Below are 17,941 nucleotides of genomic sequence, written 5' to 3'. Positions count from 1 at the left end.
AGGCGTGAGGCTTTCCAGGTACTCCCCAGGCTGTGCTCAGAAGGCTGCCTCCTCTGGGAAGCCTTCCTCCCTCTTCCGAAGAGGCCTAACCGCCCTCATCCCTGGGCTCCGACTCTGTACACCCCCCATCAGACCCTCCTTCTGCCGTGTTCAGTGACTGGTCATGAGGTTATTTCTTCCACAGCGGGAACCCTGCCCCGTCTCAGCCTCATTCCTCACCACTCCCTCTCTCTCTGTCCTCCAGCCCCACAGCTCAGCCATGTCCTCCTGTGTCCTCTGCTTCCTCCCACCACAGGACCTTTGCACACGCTGTTCACTCTGCTCAAAACACCCACTGTCCCCAGTCTAATTAATTCCTACTTCTTTTCATCTCAATTCAAATGTCATTTCATCAAAGAACTGGGCAACCGCCAGACTAGGTCAGAACCTTCTGTTCTATGTGTTCACCACACTTTCCTCTTTTTCCTACTTCTAATATCCTTTCGTAATTCTTTGTGAGCCATTCATTAATGCAATGATTTGATTAATGTCTGTCTTCGCCACAGGCTGAAGCTTCAAGAGAACAGGGACTGTGAAGCTAAGGATCCGGGGGCTGGGAGTCCTGGATTGAATCCCTTCTCACTTCTCATTAGGTATGAAAACTCAGGCTACTTCCTATTCTTTCTATGCCTTGATCTCCTCTGAAAGTGGGGTAATAATAGACTAACCTTAATAGTCTTTGTGTGGACAGGATTGGATAAGGCTCATGTCTGAACAGTGCTAGGCATCCATCAAGCCTCCAATCACTGTCAGCAAGGCCAGCTTTTTAGTGACCACTGCTCTTTCTTGAACGCAATGAACAAGCCTCATGCACAGCAGTTTCTTAGTTGATATTTGTTAGTTGGATGGAGAGATGAATGCCTACAGGCTTGTGATAAGGATTGTATAACTTGGTGCATTTAAAGTGTTTAGTGCAGACCCTGCAGTGCTCAGTAAATGTTTGCTGAATGAATATTGAATGAGCAAGGGACCCTTCAAGGCAGGGAGGGTGTATTCCATCTGTGAACCTTTGTCCCTTCCTTACATCTGAGACCTGTGGACAAGGCTGACATGGAAGTGGCATTTGGGATGTGCTTTCTGAATACAAGGATGATTAGGATAATCCTGTCCCCCCTCCCAGGACTTCCCAGGTGGCTCAGTGGTAAAGAATCCACCTGCAATGCAAGAGATGTGGGTTCAGTCCCTGAGTCTGGAAGATCCCCTGGAGGAGGAAATGGCAACGCACTCCAGTATTCTTGCCTGGAGAATCCCATGAACAGAGGAGCCTGGTGGGCTACAGTCCATGGGGTCGCAAAGAGTCGGACATGACTGAGTGATCGAGCCTGCATACACATTCATCCCTCCTCCCATCCACAGCCCCAGGAGATCATACCCCACGCTGCTGCCAGAGATGCGTATGCGGACGGTGTTGATGTGACTGCTGCATCTGGGGCAGGTAACAGTGGAGTGGCCCGAGTCAGGGTCATAGCCCAGACTCAGAGCCGCCAAAATAGAGATGCCCTCCACACTCAGGTCAAAGTTGCCGCCGAGTTTGCTGAAGGGAAACACAAAGATGAGATTTGGAGCGAGCATTTTCTCCCCTCTGCCATTCAAACTTCACACCAATGCTGGAAGGTAGGTTTTGCTATTATCCCCACTCAGGATGAGGAGATGGAGTTCAGAGAGAGAAGGCTGCTTGCCCAATGTCACACAGCAGCCGAGTGACAGAACCAGAATTCCAACTCGAAGTGTGAAGCCATGTCTACCTGGCAGAACCCTCCTCTTATCCACTGCCTCAGCCTCTGCCTGTGCTGTGTGGCACTGGGAGTGTTTCTCAACCTCTCTGAGCTTCAGTTTCCTTTCTCAGACCTTGGACCAGCAGGGGGACACTAGTTTTGCCACTAGAAAGCTGAGTTTTGGGGAGGAACGTGTCTTTAATTAATGAATGACTTCAGAAAGCTGAGTTTTGGGGAGGGACGTGTCTTTAATTAATTAATGACTTTGTTCATTAAGTGGGGTTAATAACTACTCCCTCCTGAAATGAGTTTGGGATAAGACAGTGGATGTGAATGTAATTTGTCAACTCTTCTATAATGTGAGGAAGTATTGCTATTTATTTGTTTATGATCAGTAAGTGAAATGATAGATGTGAAAGAGCTCACATGAAAAATTAAGCAATTCCCTCTGCTGTATAACACAGGGAATCCTGCTCAATGTTATGTGGGAGCCTGGAATGGGAGGGAAGTTTCGGGGAGAATGGATGCATATATATGTATGGCTGAGTCCCTTTGCTGTCCGCCTGAAACTATAACAGTATTGTTAATATAAAAAGCTAAAAAAAAAAGAAAGAAAAATTAAGCAATGCTTATTGTGGGGAATGACAGATCAGCAGTCCCTGTAATGAAGGGCAGATCTACGCCTCTGTCCTCATCAAAGGGTCTGTTTGCTCCCTAGATTCCCCACAAAGGAGAAGCTGCTAAAATGACAGGTCAGCCTGAGCTGCCATCAGCGCTGCACAGTCACTGCAGTGAGAGCCCAGTATTTAGATTCACAGTTGTAGTTTGGATGATTCGCCCCAATTTTCACCCTCCCTGCGTCCATACCCTCTCCATTGCCTATCTTGGGAGGATACGTGTGTATTTCCATGTTCTTGACTTTGGACTTGGCCACGTGACTTGTTTTGGCCAGTAGTATATGAGTAGAAGTGACTATGGACCAGTTCAAAGTCTAGGGCTTAATATGCTTCTGGTTACCCTTTTTGCACCTCTGCTGTCACTAAGAATATGCTCTGTGTAGCCCATTCATTGGTCCAGGGAAGAGGAGGAGATACATGTTGAACAGGGCCACCCCTAGCTGAGGCCAACCTTTGGCAGGGAACCCCAGCCAACACATAGATACATAAGTGGAGATATATGACTTGCTTTAGGTCACTGAGTTTGGGATGGTTTGTAACACAGCAATTGTTAACTGATAAAGGGGTAAAGTGAAGGTCTCACTTAGCCGTCCATCCTAAGCCATATGTACCAACTCAGCCTTGCTTGTGTCCTGCATTGAGATGTGGAACATGCTCAGCTATTAACCAAGAGTTATGTTAAAACTTAGGAGAAGGCAACGGCACCCTACTCCAGTACTCTTGCCTGGAGAATCCCAGGGACAGGGGAGCCTGGTGGGCTGCCGTCTATGGGGTCGCACAGAGTTGGACACGACTGAAGCGACTTAGCAGCAGCAGCATGTTAAAACTTCTTTCGTGGAAAATTTTCCCAGTAGCTCTGAGGGGGCAGATGGTATTCGGCCAGGCAAAAATTGGGCATGCTTGAGATCTTGGCTCTCCCCTCTTCCAAGTATCACCAAGAGCTTACCCACACACTCAACAAACAAGCTTGGAAACGCACATGAAGTTCTTTCGTGCCTTCCATTTTCCTCTGATCTTGATACTGGCATCTCTGATAGAGAGATCAAGGCCCTCATCTGGCAACGGTCTGATCTGGGAATTGGGAAGATTGAATCCTTGAATAACCATGCTGCAAGGAGGAAACAATCAGTTAGTCTCCTCGGGGTCCCCACAAGGACTCAGTCAAGGGTCAGTGCAGACTCATTCCCCTCCAGCCTGGTCCTTTACCCCATCCCTTTTAAGAGAGCCCAAAAGTTATGACGAGAGCAGCCTTGGGAACTCTGTGGCTAGGCTTTGAAGTCAGACAAATCTGCATTTAAATCCTCCTCTTCAGTTTACTTTTGTGTGATCCTGGCCCCATCGCTTAATCATCCTGAGTCTCAGTTTCCTCATTTGCAAAATGGGCACAAAAACCTCTCTCTTGCAGGGTGTATGATGATCAGTGAAGATAACAAATGTAATTCCATTGACTACATGTTCTGTAAGGGGTGGAATGTGTCTGTCTTTTTTTCACTATTGTACAATAGCAAAGCCTGCTGAATCAGACACATAGTAGGTGCTCAAAAATATCTGCTAAGTGAGTGCATAAAATTCGTTAGAGGACATTTATGGGTTTTCTCCCCAGCACCCACATCCCTCTCTTGTTGATAACACAACTGCCATTTTTACTTTGGGGGAACTCTTCCCCACATCTAGCCCAAGCTGCTCCCAAGAAAGTTGACTTCACAGGTCATCTTCGGGGGGTGGAGCCTGAGACTTCAGTACAAGCTCATCCATGTTTTCTATTCCCTGGCCACAGTGATTGGTTCAGCAGTGTGTATGGACCTAAAATGGACCAATCAGAGTGAATCCTAGGAGTTTTGCTTGAGTAAGAAGACAGTGCCTTCCTCTTACAGGGCTGGGAATGCTGAGAAGATGCTGATGGCCTCTGTATAGGGACATCCTACCCGAGAACTAGCCTTTCCAGAGGGAAGAGATGCTGAGAGATGGCAAGAGAAAAACAGGGTCCAGTGATATTTGGGCCTTCCTCAAGCTGAACCTGAAGCCAGATGATTCCAGGGACATCTCAGTCCTCTGAGCCCCTACATTTTGGTTAAGGTCATTTCTGATTAGGTTTTCTGTCATAGAAACCTCACCTCCACCCCTAATCCCAGTTAACATAAGGGCTTGGCACAGTTTGGGGATTTATGACATCCCTTCGGGAGTCATAGTGAGTGCCTGAAAGACAGTTTGGGTGGTTTCTTCTACATGCAGCTTGGGGACTGTATCCCCTCAGAATGATGTAAACATTAGCTTTAGGATCCTCTAACCTCTCTGAGTCTAGGAATTTGTGACTCTATGAGTCTAGGTCTTGGTGGCCCCAACACACGACAGTCCTGAACACGGAGGACTGAGCTGGACAGGGCTTACCTGAAGAAGCTGTATTGCCCTTTCCCGAGGTATTTTATCTTAAAGTTTCCTGAGAAAGTGGGAATTGTTATCTTCTCCAGCTCTTTCTGCAGAGTAAGCACTCCCTGCTGGCAGGCTGAGAGGAGAGAGAGGAAGCAGAGGTCAGAGGCATGTAGCTGGTTCATAGCAGAGATGGTGGGATTGGAAAGGTCTATAGCAGGGCTCAGTTAAAGGCTGTTGTCAATGCCCCAATAATAAACATTTTCTGTTTTTTAGATCTTACTCTCTCCGTCACAACCACTCAGCTTAGAGGTTATTGTACAAAAGCAGCCATAGACAGTAAGTCAATGAATAGATATGGCTTTGTTACAATAAAACTTTACTGATAGAAAATGAAATTTGAATTTCACATCAGTGTCGCTAGTGGTAAAGAACCCGCCTGCCAGTGCAAGAGACATGAGAGACATGGGTTCAATTCCTGGGTCAGGAAGATCCCCTGGAGGAGGGCATGGCTACCCACCCCAGTATTCTTGCCTGGAGAAACCCATGGACAGAGGAGCCTGGCTAGCTGAAGTCCATGGGGTCGCAAAGAGTCGGACACTGAAGACTGAAATAACTTAGTGTACATAGCACACACATCATTTTCACACGGCCTGAGACAGGATTCTCCTTTTAATTTTTCTCCAGCCATTTAAAAATGTAAAAGCCATGCTTAGGCCAACTAGTTTGCCATGCTTATTCGCCAACACTTAGTTTGAAATATCACCCGCTCCAAACACCCAGTCATGCATCCTGTGGGTGTTTATTGATCATCTGCTCTGTGCTCTTCCCTCACAGACACTGTGTCTGTCTGGGTTTTGGACTCTCTCACCACAGGATCTTTGCATGCACCTTTCCCACTGCCTGGGAAACCTTTTCCTCTCATCTTCACCTGGTCAGCTTCTAGTCATCATTTCTTCTAGGAACTTTCTCTGGTTCGTCAGAAGAGTGTGATCCTGCTTGTTATCATTCTTACAATGCTGTGGATATCTCTTTTGGAGCTCGCATTACCTTTTGTAATTATGCAACTATTCATGTGATTTTTCAATTAATATATCTCTCCCCTACTAGATGTAAGCCGCCCAAGGCCAGAGACGGATGTCACAGATGTCTGCCACATTTACCACAGAGACTAGAACTTAATACCTGATGGATGACTAAACGAATGAATGTCCCCAGGGTCAGGAATTCTGCCATCCTTTATTATGTGCAAACAAGTTAAATGAGAAGAATAAGCGGTAAAATGATGGATCCCAGGATTTGTGTTTTTCCAAGAGCCAGTTAAGCATAGTAATAATAATAGTAACAACAACAACAACATTTATCAGGTTCTTACTCTGTTCCTGGCACAATTCTGGGCTCCATGCGTGTATTAAGTTACATACGTGTAACTGAACATAGGCGAATCTGAACAATCCTGGGTAGTAAGTCTGGTTGAAAAGAACTGATTTCAGACCCAGATCTCCCACACTGCAGGAAGTCTTTACCAACCGAGCCACGAGGGAAGAAGCCCAGTGGGTCTTTTAACCTCCCAATTCACAGACAAGGAAACAGACTCAGAAAGGTGACCACACAGCTGACAGCTGAGGGAGGCAGCATCTGAATTCAGGCCTTCTGTTTCCAGAGCCCGCGCCCTGGGACAGGCCTTCTGGGGGTCCAAAAGTAAACCAGACATAGACTGGCACTGCCCAGAGAGAAATGAAACTGTGGGATGGCCACCATCAGTGGATCTGCAGGGGCCAGGTCTCGAAGGGTCTCTAAGGCCAAGCCCAGGACGCCTTCTGAAGGCACTCGGGAGCCGCTGAATAGTGTCAGTAATGAGGGTCCTGAACCGCTCCACTGCACTTCAGGACACTCATGATGGCTGTATGGGGTGTGAGTAGAAGGCGGGACCGAGGCTGCTCTGACAGAATGTGAAGACTTTTAGGCTTAAAGGCTGAGCCCAAGTCTCTGCTCCTGGGAAGCGACCAGAGGCGCTCCAGGTCTGAGTACAGGGCAGGGGCATAATCTTTTCTCCTAGCTCACTGGGAGCCTTCCGTCTGCAACCCTGGGATTCACAGGTGTCCTGCCTGGGCTGGGGTAGGAATTCAGGGATGGAATGCCAGGTGTCCTGTCCTGGGCTTTCCTGATAGCTCAATTGGTAAAGAATCCACCTGCAATTCAGGAGACCCTGATTCGATTCCTGGTCAGGAGGATCCTCTGGAGAAGGGATAGGCTACCCACTCCAGTATTCTTGGGCTTCCCTTGTGGCTCAGCTGGTAAAGAATCCACCTGTAATGCAGGAGTCCTGGGTTCGATCCTTGGGTTGGGAAGATCCTCTGGAGAAGGGAAAGGCTACCCACTCCAGTATTCTTGGGCTTCCCTTGTGGCTCAGCTGGTAAAGAATCCACCTGTAATGCAGGAGTCCTGGGTTCGATCCTTGGGTTGGAAGATCCTCTGGAGAAGGGAAAGGCTTCCCACTCCAGTATTCTGGCCTAGAGAATTCCATGGATTGTATAGTCCATGGGGTTGTAAAGAGTTGGACACGACTGAGCAACTTTCACTTCACTTCACTTCGGTCCTGTCCTGATTCCCCTGGGGGTCCACCGCCCCTGAGAGCCTGCCTTCTCCTGGGTCTGATGTCGCTGGCACCAGCTGTCCCCCACTGTTCTGCAGGTCATATCTCTGCCACCGAGAGGCAGCATTGAGCAGCCCCACGCCGATACTTCACAGACCAGAGCTCAGATCCAGGCCACCTCCTTCCCCCTCCCTCCTTCCAGTCTGTCTGCTCATCTGTAAAGGCCACTAGTAACATTTTGTGCTTTTGGCATAGTGCCTGGCACTGATCTGAGCAGGTCAGGAGGCTGCTTCATAACATTCTCTGCTGCGTCTGGGCCTGAGGGAGTGGCCTGGGGGGATCCTCTCTGTGGCACCCGGCTGGCTACTGTGCAGAGTGTGGCTGCCAAGCACCCCCGCTCTTCATGGAGCCGAAGCTCGGCCCACGCTGAGGACTGAGCCAGGGGCTGCCAGACGAGTATCAGGGCTGAGAACCAGCTAGGAAGGAAGTGAAGGGCCCAAGCCCGAATCGGGTATTGGGTAGAGGGAGGGGGACCATGAGGGGCCTGAGCACTGGACTCAGAGTCCTCCAGACTAGGGTTCCATCCCCTCCGCTGCGGCTTCCCAGCTCTGTGACCCTGGGTGACTCACCCTGGCCCAGCTTCTTGCTCTGTAAGACAGGGTGAGAGGGCCTCCTTGAAGGAGCAGTGAGCAGGCCATACTCTGGATTAAAGGGCTGCACACAGCAGGTGCTCAGTCAGTGATGGGAGAGAAGGAAAGGAAGGCAGCCAGTTACCGTAGTCCAGGCCTTTCTGGGTGACCCTGGCCACGATGCCTGGGTTGGTCGTCGTTGTCACAGCCGTGCCCAGGGCGACCAGCACCACCAGGGCTGCCCACCTCCGCGCGCTGCCAGGGCCGCGGGCCATGTCTTCGTCCTGCAGAGCTGCCAAAACCTCGAGGTCCTGGAGGGGAACCAGGGACCTATAAAGGAGGCAGCTGTGGAAATGCAAGTCAGGAGAACAAGAAAGGAGGAAGGAACACGAGCAGGGCCGGAAGAGGGGCGGGCGGCCGCCTGCCTGCGGTTCCCCACTGTATGGCTGGGGCCACAGCCCCAGAACAGCCAGCACTGAAGCCTGGGAGCCGTGTGTGTGTGTGTGTGTGTGTGTGTGTGTGTGTGTGTGGCATGTGTGTATGTATGTGTGATGTATGGTGTGTATGTATGTGTGGTGTGTGTGGTTGTGTTTGGGGTGTGTGTGTGGTATGGTATGTTTTATGTATGTGTGATGTGTGTATGCATGTGTAGTGTGTGTGTGGTGTGGTGTGTGTGTGTATATATGTGGTGTATGTATGTATATGTGGTGTGTGTGTGGTTGTGTTTGGGGTGTGTTTGTGTATGTGGTGTGGTATGTTGTATGTATGTGTGAAGTGTGTATGCATGTGTGGTGTGTGTGTGTGTGGTGTGTGTGTATGTATGTTTAGGGGTGTGTGGTATGGTGTAAGTGTATGTATTGTGGTATGTATGTATGTGTGGTGTATGTATGCATGTGTGATGTGTGTATGGTATGGTGTGTGTGGTGTGTGTGGTTGTGTTTGTTGTGTATGTATGTGATGTGGTGTATTGTGTGTGTGATGTGTGTATGCATGTGGTGTGGTGTGTGTGGTGTGTGTGGTTGTGTTTGTTGTGTGTGTATGTATGTGATGTGGTGTATTGTGTGTGTGATGTGTGTATGCATGTTGTGTGGTGTGTGTGGTGTGGTGTGTGTGGTGTGTGTGTGGTGTGGTGTGTGTGGTATGTGTGTGGTGTGGTGTGTGTATGCATGTGGTGTGGTGTGTGTGGTGTGTGGTGTGTGTGTGGTGTGGTGTGTGTATGTATATGTGGTGTGTGTGTATGGTGTGTGTGTGTAGTATGTGTAAGTCGAGACTTCTGGCTGTGAGTGTCATTCCCTTTCCTTTCCCCCCTCCCTGAACCCTCCACCCAAATCCCTCCATCCAAGAACTTCTGGGAAGCTGGGTGGTAGAGATATCAGAGTTGATTATATTGTCTTTTTTTTATGCTTTACTGAGGTATAATTGGCAAAATTGTACACAGTTGCTCCTTGAACAGCACAAGTTTGAACTGTGCAGGGGCATTTGTATACGGATTTCCTTCAATAAATATGTACTGCCGTCCTACACCACCTGTGGTTGGTTGAATCCATAGATGTGGAACCTCAGATATGATGGAACTGCGTATATGGAGGTCAGACTCTTAAGTTATACTCGAATTTTCAACTGCTTGGGATGTGGGAGTCAGCACCCCTAGCCTTGCATTGTTTAAGGGTCAAATGTACATTTAAAGTGTATAGTGTGATAATTCAATATATGTATACATTGTGAAGTGATTGCCACAACCAAACTAATTAACTCATCTCTCTCTTCACGTGGTTATCATTTGGTATGTGTAGTGAGAATGAAGATTTACTCTCTTAACAAATTCCAAGTGTATAGTATTCTTAACTGCAATTATCATGCTGTGCATTAGATCCCCAGAACTTACTCATTTTATGACTGAGACTTGTATTTTTCTTTCTACTTCTGATTTCCTTGGTGTTTTCCACAGTAAAACCTTTAAGGAAACAGAGCCTGAAGCATTTTCTTGTTCTGAGAGGCAATAGTGGTAATAATTAAATGCTTGAATTTTGAGTCTGGTATTTTAACTGGTTTTAAAGCTCAGCTTTGCCACTCTGTGGTGGTTTGACCTTGGTCAAGCCCCTTAACCTCTCTGAACCTCAATTCCTCTTTGTAAAGTGAAGATAACCAGAGTACACCCCCCACCTCGGGTTATTGTGAAGACATAAAGGGCTTTAAATCATGTAAAGCACTTAACACAATACCCCATGCATAACATGCTCACAAATGGTAGCTATTACTGTCACTCTGGCTTTCAAAGTAATCCATGTTCATGGGCCAAAATTTGAGAAAGAACCAAAAAAATATAAATAAAAATTATGTGCAATCCTGTTCCAGAGAGGACAAGCAGAAGTGTATTATAGAGTATTTCTCTCCTCGCTCCCCACTTTTGGTAAGCGTAGATCAGGTATGTCTTTCAACACAGAAATATGTAATCAATGCCGGTTTTGTGAAGTTCCCTTTTTTCATGAACAGTGTGTGCGGTTCTCTGTATTTCATTGCTTCCTTAACCTACAGTTTTCTTCACTAGGCTTTTGTTCTTATACCCTTTCCCCTTTCCTTTGACAGATGTGAAGCCTGAGGCTTCGAGAGGGGAAGTGTTCTTTCCACAGTCACGCGGCTAGGCTGCTAGCAGAGCTGGGATTCAAACACAGATACATCCCACACCAACCTGAGTCCTTCAGCATCTTGGGAGCTGGGGCCGGGTAGGGGAGGCTGGCATCAGCACACACAGTCCCCACCCTCCCTCCAACTTTCCAGTCAGAATTCTGTCTGCTAGGCCCCTGCCCCTCCCTTTGCAGCAGGCTCAGGTCCAGTGTAGGCAGGAACCCCACCAGGCAGTGGGCACCATCTCCATGGTGATGAGAGGAGGGGCGGGGCTGCAGACAGGGAGGCTAGCTTCTCTCCTGCTGGGTCCTCATCAGCCCCCTGATGCCCAGTCTCCCCGACTCTGATTTGATGAAAGTCTAATGAAGCCCATTGAGCCTGGAGGACATGAGACCTTCTGAATTTTTTTTCTTTCTTCTCTTTCCACTGTTTCTGAAAGGATCTCCCTTCCTGCCGCCACCCACCACAACAAGAATCCTTCTGGCTTGCTGTAGAATGAAAACAGTGGCTGTGGACAGAGCATCTACTATGACACTTTATATGTATTGTCTTCAAGCCTTTAAATAACCAGTGAAAAGTGAAGAAATCGTTAGTCGCTCAGTTGTGTCCCATGGATAGTAGCCCGCCAGGCTCTTCTGTCCATAGGATTTCTCAGCCAAGATCACTGGAGTGGGTTGCCATTCCCTTCTCCAGGGGATCTTCCCAACCCAGGGATCAAACCCAAGTCTCCTGCATTGCACGTGGATTCTTTACTGTCTGAGCCACCAGGGAAGCCCCAAATAACCTGTGAGAGAGGAATAATTATCCTCCATTTTGAAGATAAGGAAACTGAGTCACAAGGCAATTATGTCCCTGTCAAGGTCGCAGTGCCTTTCTTGGAGAGAAATATTCTCTCTTCTTGGGGTAGTTTATAAGAGAACTTGTCACCCTGGGTCTTCACCCTAGCTCTGCCTTCCTGGGCCCCCAGACTCCCGTGTCTGTATCCGTGCGAGGAAGACACGTGCTGAAACACGTAGACTGATGACTTGTCAGAAAATCAGTTGTTTGAAAAGTTATCTTACACAGTTTTGAATACCTGCAGCTCTAACTGCCCCAAATTCCTGGGTCCCCTGGGTCCAGGCAGATATTGCCTCTGTGAGGATATCAGACAAGAAAAGGGTATTACGAGGAAACTCACAGAATGATAACTTAAATTGCCACAACCTAAGAGTCTTAAAACCAACTGGCAAGTTTCTGAATAAGCCAGCCCCACTGGCTTCTGATGCCTGTGCTCAGTCAAATCCAGATGAGTCCATCAGCAAACCTCTGACCTCCTTTTCGGTTCTGCCCCTGGCTATGGTGGGGCCCCATTGCTTCAGACCTGACTCTTTACTTGGTGTGAGTGACAGTGTCTTCAACCCAAGCAACAGAAATCCCCAGCTCACATTGGCTTCAACAGTCTACCCATGTCTCAGAGATGAAGTTCAGAGAGAGAGCAGGTTTGAGAATCTGATTAATTCGACAGCTAACAAGACCTCCCTGGCATCCAGTGGTTAAGACTCTGCTTTCACTGTAGGAGTTGTGGATTTCATCCCTGGTTGGGGCACCTTTATGATCCCACATGCTGTCTGGCCAGGAAAAAAACCCCCACCAAATTTGCAACAAAAATGTGAATTAAAAGAATTCATTAATTAACAGGAATTTACCATCTCTCCACACCTGTCTGCTCTGCCACCCTATTATCTCAGATTTACCCTTACAGTGGCTTCTTTCATGGTTGTGTGAAATATTTTATGGCAAGACAAGAAAAATCTAAACATAAAAAATTTATTTCTGTCCTTTGGCTTCCTCTCTCCCTTCTAACTGTGCATCGTGTATCTGCATTAGGCATCGGCCAAATCTTCGCTGTTGGCAGAAATACCAGCTCAGCCCTGAAGAGAAGCATTCTCCCAGCATCAAGAAGACAACTCTTCTTGATGGAAAGGTAACATTCCTTCTTGATCTTGTAAGGGGCTCTCATCATCACCTTGTACTTGCATATCTAGATTGTGTAAAATGTCAGTGATTCATCATCTAATGTACAGTCCTCTGTCTCAAAAAACTTATGTAACTGTGTCTTGACTTCTAATGGTAGAACAGCCCTCAGAACTTTCTGAGATGCTGTTCCTGTTTTTGTTTGAGATTGAAACAATACAAGTTTTATTCAGTGGCCAAAGAATGGAGAAGGGGAAACTAAGTTCACAGATTAATTTCTCATATTCCTGGATTACAATCCTCAGTTTGGCTCAAATAAAAATTTTCTTCTCTTTCTCAGATTGACTGAGTAATTTTTCATTGACAGTCGCAAGATGACTGCAGCAGCTCCAGCCATTGCATCTAAACAGGCTTTTTCCAGTGTCTCCTCCCCCTTCTCCTCTTCTTTTTTTTCTTCCTCTTTTTTGGCCTTTTTGTTATTATTGTAAAGTCTTCCAAATATAAAGGTAAGAACAGACTACCCAAATTTGTAAAATCTTAACAATATGCCATATTTACTTTATATAGTTTCTTTTACCTCTATGAATCGTTAATACATGTACAGCTATGTATAACCAGGATCACCATAAGAATATAGAATAGTTCTGTCATCCATTCAAACTGTCTCCTGTTGTCCCAACTCAACAACATAGGAAAATACACTACCTCAGCAGAAATTTAGAGGTGGGATGGGTCAAGAGTGGATGATTCATGGGCTGGTTCTTTCCACCTTTCTAATCCATGCTCCTTAGGATGTTGATTTTTTCCAAAAGAAAGTGCGTTTGGCTTGGAGCCCTGAGTTTATAGTTCCAGCCAAGTTATTTGCTCTGATCAAGTTATTTGACCCTTCTGAAATTTCGGTTCCTCATTTAAATATGGGGAAACAATGCCCACATGGCTGTTCTGGGGATTAAATAATAGGCATGAATCGATTGGCATGGAGAAAGTGCTCAAGAAATAGTCATAATTTAACCATCATGACCAGCTGGTTGAAGAGTCCTGGAGTCCCCAGGAAAACACTAGGGGCATCACGCACTGAGCCGTCGGTTGTCAGGTCTTTGGGTTTAGGCTGGACATGTGCAGGAGAGGTCTAGTGCTCACGTGGCCTCTGTGAGCTGCCACTCAGCCAGGCACTGTGGGGAGAAACGCCCCGTCCCAGCACAGCAAGGCAGTTAGGAGTGTGGGCTAAAACCCTACAGACCTGGACACGGATCCCAGCTTGCCACTTACTTGCTTTGTGAACTTGACTTTGTCACTTAACTTTGCTGCTCCTGTCTCCTCATTTGCCCCGCACTCCATCCTTGGGGGCAGCTCTTCTTCAGGCCCCACCCAGTGTAACGATGAGGCCATCCTTGTGGTTGGTGGAAGTCCCGGAAACGTCTTCCTCCCCCTCTGCCCCTGATCCACCAGCTCTTTCCCTCCTGGCCCCACTTCCTCTGGGTGTCTGGCTTCCCGTGTATGTGGTCAGTTATTTACTGACCCTGGATTTGGGGTGCAGGAACAGGAAGGGGTTCGTGGAGGGTCCTGGGGGGTGGAGGGGAAGGGAGGAATAGGACCTCATGGAGATCAGGCCTCAGGGTGTGTAGTATCTAAAAGGCAATCATAGGACTTCCCTGGTGGTCTAGTGGTTAAGAATCCACCTTCCAAGGCAGGGGATAGGGGTTTGATACCTGGTTAGGGAACTAAGATCCCATGTGCTGAGGGGCAATTAAAATCTGTGCACTGCAGCTACTGAGGCTGAGTTCTCTAGAGCCCGTGCTCCACTAGACAAAGCCCTTGCACCGTGACAAACTAAGACCCAGAGCAGCCAAAAGAAAAAAAAACGATGTTTTGTACTATGGCAATAACCTCTTGCTGGAGAAGGGCATGGCAACCCGCTCCAACCCACTCCAGTATTCTTGCCTGGAGAATCCCATGGACAGAGAAGCCCGGCAAGCTACAGTCCATGGGGTCGCAGAGAATTGGACATGACTGAGTGACCGAACAACAACAACCACCTCTTGAGCGGGTGTCTCCCCTATCTTGTTAGGCTAACAAAGGTCTCTTCCAGACCCTTGAGTCTCATAAAAAGGACCCTTTGGGTACCTTGTCTTAGAGGTGAGTGTGAATCTTTCTCTTATTATTTTTATGACTAGTGCAATTCTTACAGTAGATCACAAGATATATTCAGTAGTGAGTAAATGAATACAACAAACTAGTGAATATAATATAAAAGAAGCGGATTCATAGAGAACAAACTAGTGGTTACCAGTGGGAAGGGAGGAGGGGTACTAGAGGGGTGTGGGAGTGGGGGGCATAAACTATTGGGTATAAGATGGGTTCAAGGATGCACTGAACAACATGGGGTTTCTAGCCAATATTTTGTCATAGCTGTAAATGGAAAGCAACTGAGAGGGTAACGGGCAGGAAGCCCAGGGGTCTCCAAACAGAGGGAATAGGGTGCAAGTGTCAGACATTTTTTATCTCTCTCTCAGGCGGCAGGAGGAAAAATACAAGTATCAGATTTTTTTTTTCCCCTTCTCTATACAAAATTAAAAGGAGGTTTCTCTTAAAATATGTGTTGCCATGATACCTGGCTCCACCTGAACTTAACTTTTCTCAAACCTTGAGCTAACCAGTGTGTGTCTTTCTTATGGAAATGTTTGTCTTAAATCTATGTTAATGAACTATGTATTTATCCTAGACTCAGTTTTTCTCCAAGTCAGTTCCGCTTAAGATGCAGAACCCATAAGTGAAGTGAAGTGAAAGTGGCTCAGTCATGTCCAGCTCTGAGACTCCATGGACTATACAGCCCATGGAATTCTCCAGGCCAGGATACTGAGTGGGTAGCCTTTCCCTTCTCCAGGGGATCTTCTCAACCCAGGGATCGAACCCAGGTCTCCTGCATTGCAGGCGGATTCTTTACCAGCTGAGCCACAAAGGAAGCCCCAGAACAGTCGTGTCTGACTCTTTGTGACCCCGTGGACTGAAGCACACCAGGTGTCCCTGTCCATTACCAACTCTCAGAGCTTACTCAAACTCACGTCCATAAAGTCAGTGATGCCATCCAACCATCTCATCCTGTGTTGTCCCCTTCTCCTTCTGCCTTCAATCTTGCCCGGCATCAGGGTCTTTTCCAGTGAGTCAGTTCTTCGCATCCAGGTGGCCAAAGTATTGGAGTTTCAGCTTCAGCATCAGTCCTTCCAATGAATATTCAGGACTGATTTCCTTTAGGATGGACTGGTTTGATCTCCTTGCAGTCCACGGGACTCTCAAAAGTCTTCTCCAACACCACAGTTCAAAAGCATAAATTCTTTGGTGCTCAGCTTTCTTTATGGTCCAACTCTTACGTCCATACATGACCACTGGGAAAACCATAGCTTTAACCAGACGGACTTTTGTCTCAACTTTTTAATATGCTGCCTAGTTGGTCATAGCTTCTCTTCCAAGGAGTAAGCATCCTTTAATTTCATGGCTGCAGTCACCATCTGCAGTGATTTTCCAGCCCCCAGGAATAAAGTATGTCACTGTTTCCGGAGTTTCCCCATCTATTTGCCATGAAGTGATGGGACCAGATGCCATGATCTTAGTTTTCTGAATGTTGAGCTCTAAGCCAACTTTTTCACTCTCCTCTTTCACTTTTATCAAAAGGCTCTTTAGTTCCTCTTCACTTTCTGCCATAAGGGTGGTATCATCTGCATATCTGAGGTTATTGATGTTTCTCCCGGCAATCTTGATTCCAGCTTGGGCTTCATCCAACCCAGCGTTTCTCATGTTGTACTCTGCATATAAGTTAAATAAACAGGGTGACAATATACAGCCTTGACGTACTCCTTTTCCTATTTGGAACCAGTCTGTGGTTCCATGTCCAGTTCTAACTTTGCTTCTTGACCTGCAATACAGAGTTCTCAGGAGGCAGGTCAGGTGGTTTAGTATTCCCATCTCTTGAAGAATTTTCCACAGTTTGTTGTGATCCACACAGTCAAAGGCTTTGGCATAGTCAATAAAGGAGAAGTAGATATTTTTCTGGAACTCTCCTTTTTCAATGATCCAACAGATATTGACAATTTGATCTCTGGTTCCTCTGCCTTTTCTAAATCCAGCTTGAACATCTGGAATTTCACAGTTCACATACTGTTGAAGCCTGGCTTGGAGAATTTTAAGCATTACTTTGCTAGCGTGTGAGATGAGTGCAACTGTGAGGTGGTTTGAACATTCTTTGGCATTGCCTTTCTTTGGGATCTGAGTGAAAACTGACCTTTTCCACTCCTGTGGCCACTGGTGAGTTTTTCAGATTTGCTGGCATATTGAGTGCAGTACTTTCACAGCATCATCTTCTAGGATTTGGAATAGATCAACTGGAATTCCATCACCTCCACTAGCTTTGTTCATAGTGATGCTTGCTAAAGCCCAATTGACTTTGCATTCCAAGATTGTCTGGCTCTAGGTGAGTGATCACACCATCATGGTTATCTGGGTTGTGAAGATCTTTTTTGTATAGTTCTTCTGTGTATTCCTGCCATCTCCTCTTAATATCTTCTGCTTCTGTTAGGTCAATACTATTTTTGTCCTTTATTGTGCCCATCTTTGCATGAAGTGTTCAACTGATAAGGGCCCAACAAACCTGTATGTTTTACTCATACACTGTTCCCCTATTCTATGTTAATGAATCTCCATATTTACTTGGAAACCTGCCTTTCTTCAAGATTTATGTCAATCGTTTTAAGGCCAGGGATGACTCACCTGGTGCCAGTGTTATCTCAAAGTCCATGTTGTGGTTGAGAGACCTGGTGCCACTCTGAGTTTTGAGACATCTCCTTTTTCTAATTAACAGCTTGCTGATAGGTATATAACATCCTGCTAAAGGAGAAATATCAATAACCTCAGATATGTAGATGATACACCCTTATGGCAGAAAGTGAAGAGGAACTAAAAGCCTCTTGATGAAAGAGGAGAGTGAAAAAGTTGGCTTAAAGCTCAACATTCAGAAAACGAAGATCATGGCATCTGGTCCCATCACTTCATGGCAAATAGATGGGGAAACAGTGGAAACAGGGTCAGTCTTTATTTCTTGGGCTCCAAAATTACTGCAGATGGTGATTGCAGCCATGAAATTAAAAGACACTTAGTCCTTGGAAGGAAGCTTATGACCAACCTAGATAGCATATTAAAAAGCAGAGATATTACTTTGCCAAGAAAGGTCTGTCTAGTCAAGGCTATGATTTTTCCAGTGGTCATGTATGGATGTGAGAGTTGTACTGTGAAGAAAGCTGAGCACTGAAGAATTGATGCTTTTGAACTGTGGTGTTGGAGAAGACTCTT

The 17,941-nt window shown here is 46.6% G+C and overlaps 1 protein-coding gene across 1 annotated transcript in view; it reads right to left on the bottom strand.

The window, feature by feature from the left end:
- BPI (bactericidal permeability increasing protein) overlaps window positions 1-8,351 on the bottom strand; it is a 31,015-nt gene extending 22,664 nt beyond the window's left edge. Inside the window, 4 exon segments of the mRNA NM_001306124.1 lie at window positions 1,412-1,573; window positions 3,411-3,539; window positions 4,820-4,934; window positions 8,169-8,351. Of these exon segments, the coding sequence (NP_001293053.1) occupies window positions 1,412-1,573; window positions 3,411-3,539; window positions 4,820-4,934; window positions 8,169-8,298 (536 nt within the window). The 5' untranslated portion in view covers window positions 8,299-8,351.
- Between the last annotated feature and the right edge of the window lie 9,590 nt (window positions 8,352-17,941).

This window comes from Ovis aries, chromosome 13, assembly GCF_016772045.2.
Source record: "Ovis aries strain OAR_USU_Benz2616 breed Rambouillet chromosome 13, ARS-UI_Ramb_v3.0, whole genome shotgun sequence".
Lineage (NCBI taxonomy): Eukaryota > Metazoa > Chordata > Mammalia > Artiodactyla > Bovidae > Ovis > Ovis aries.
This window is presented reverse-complemented; position numbering and strand designations above follow the sequence as displayed.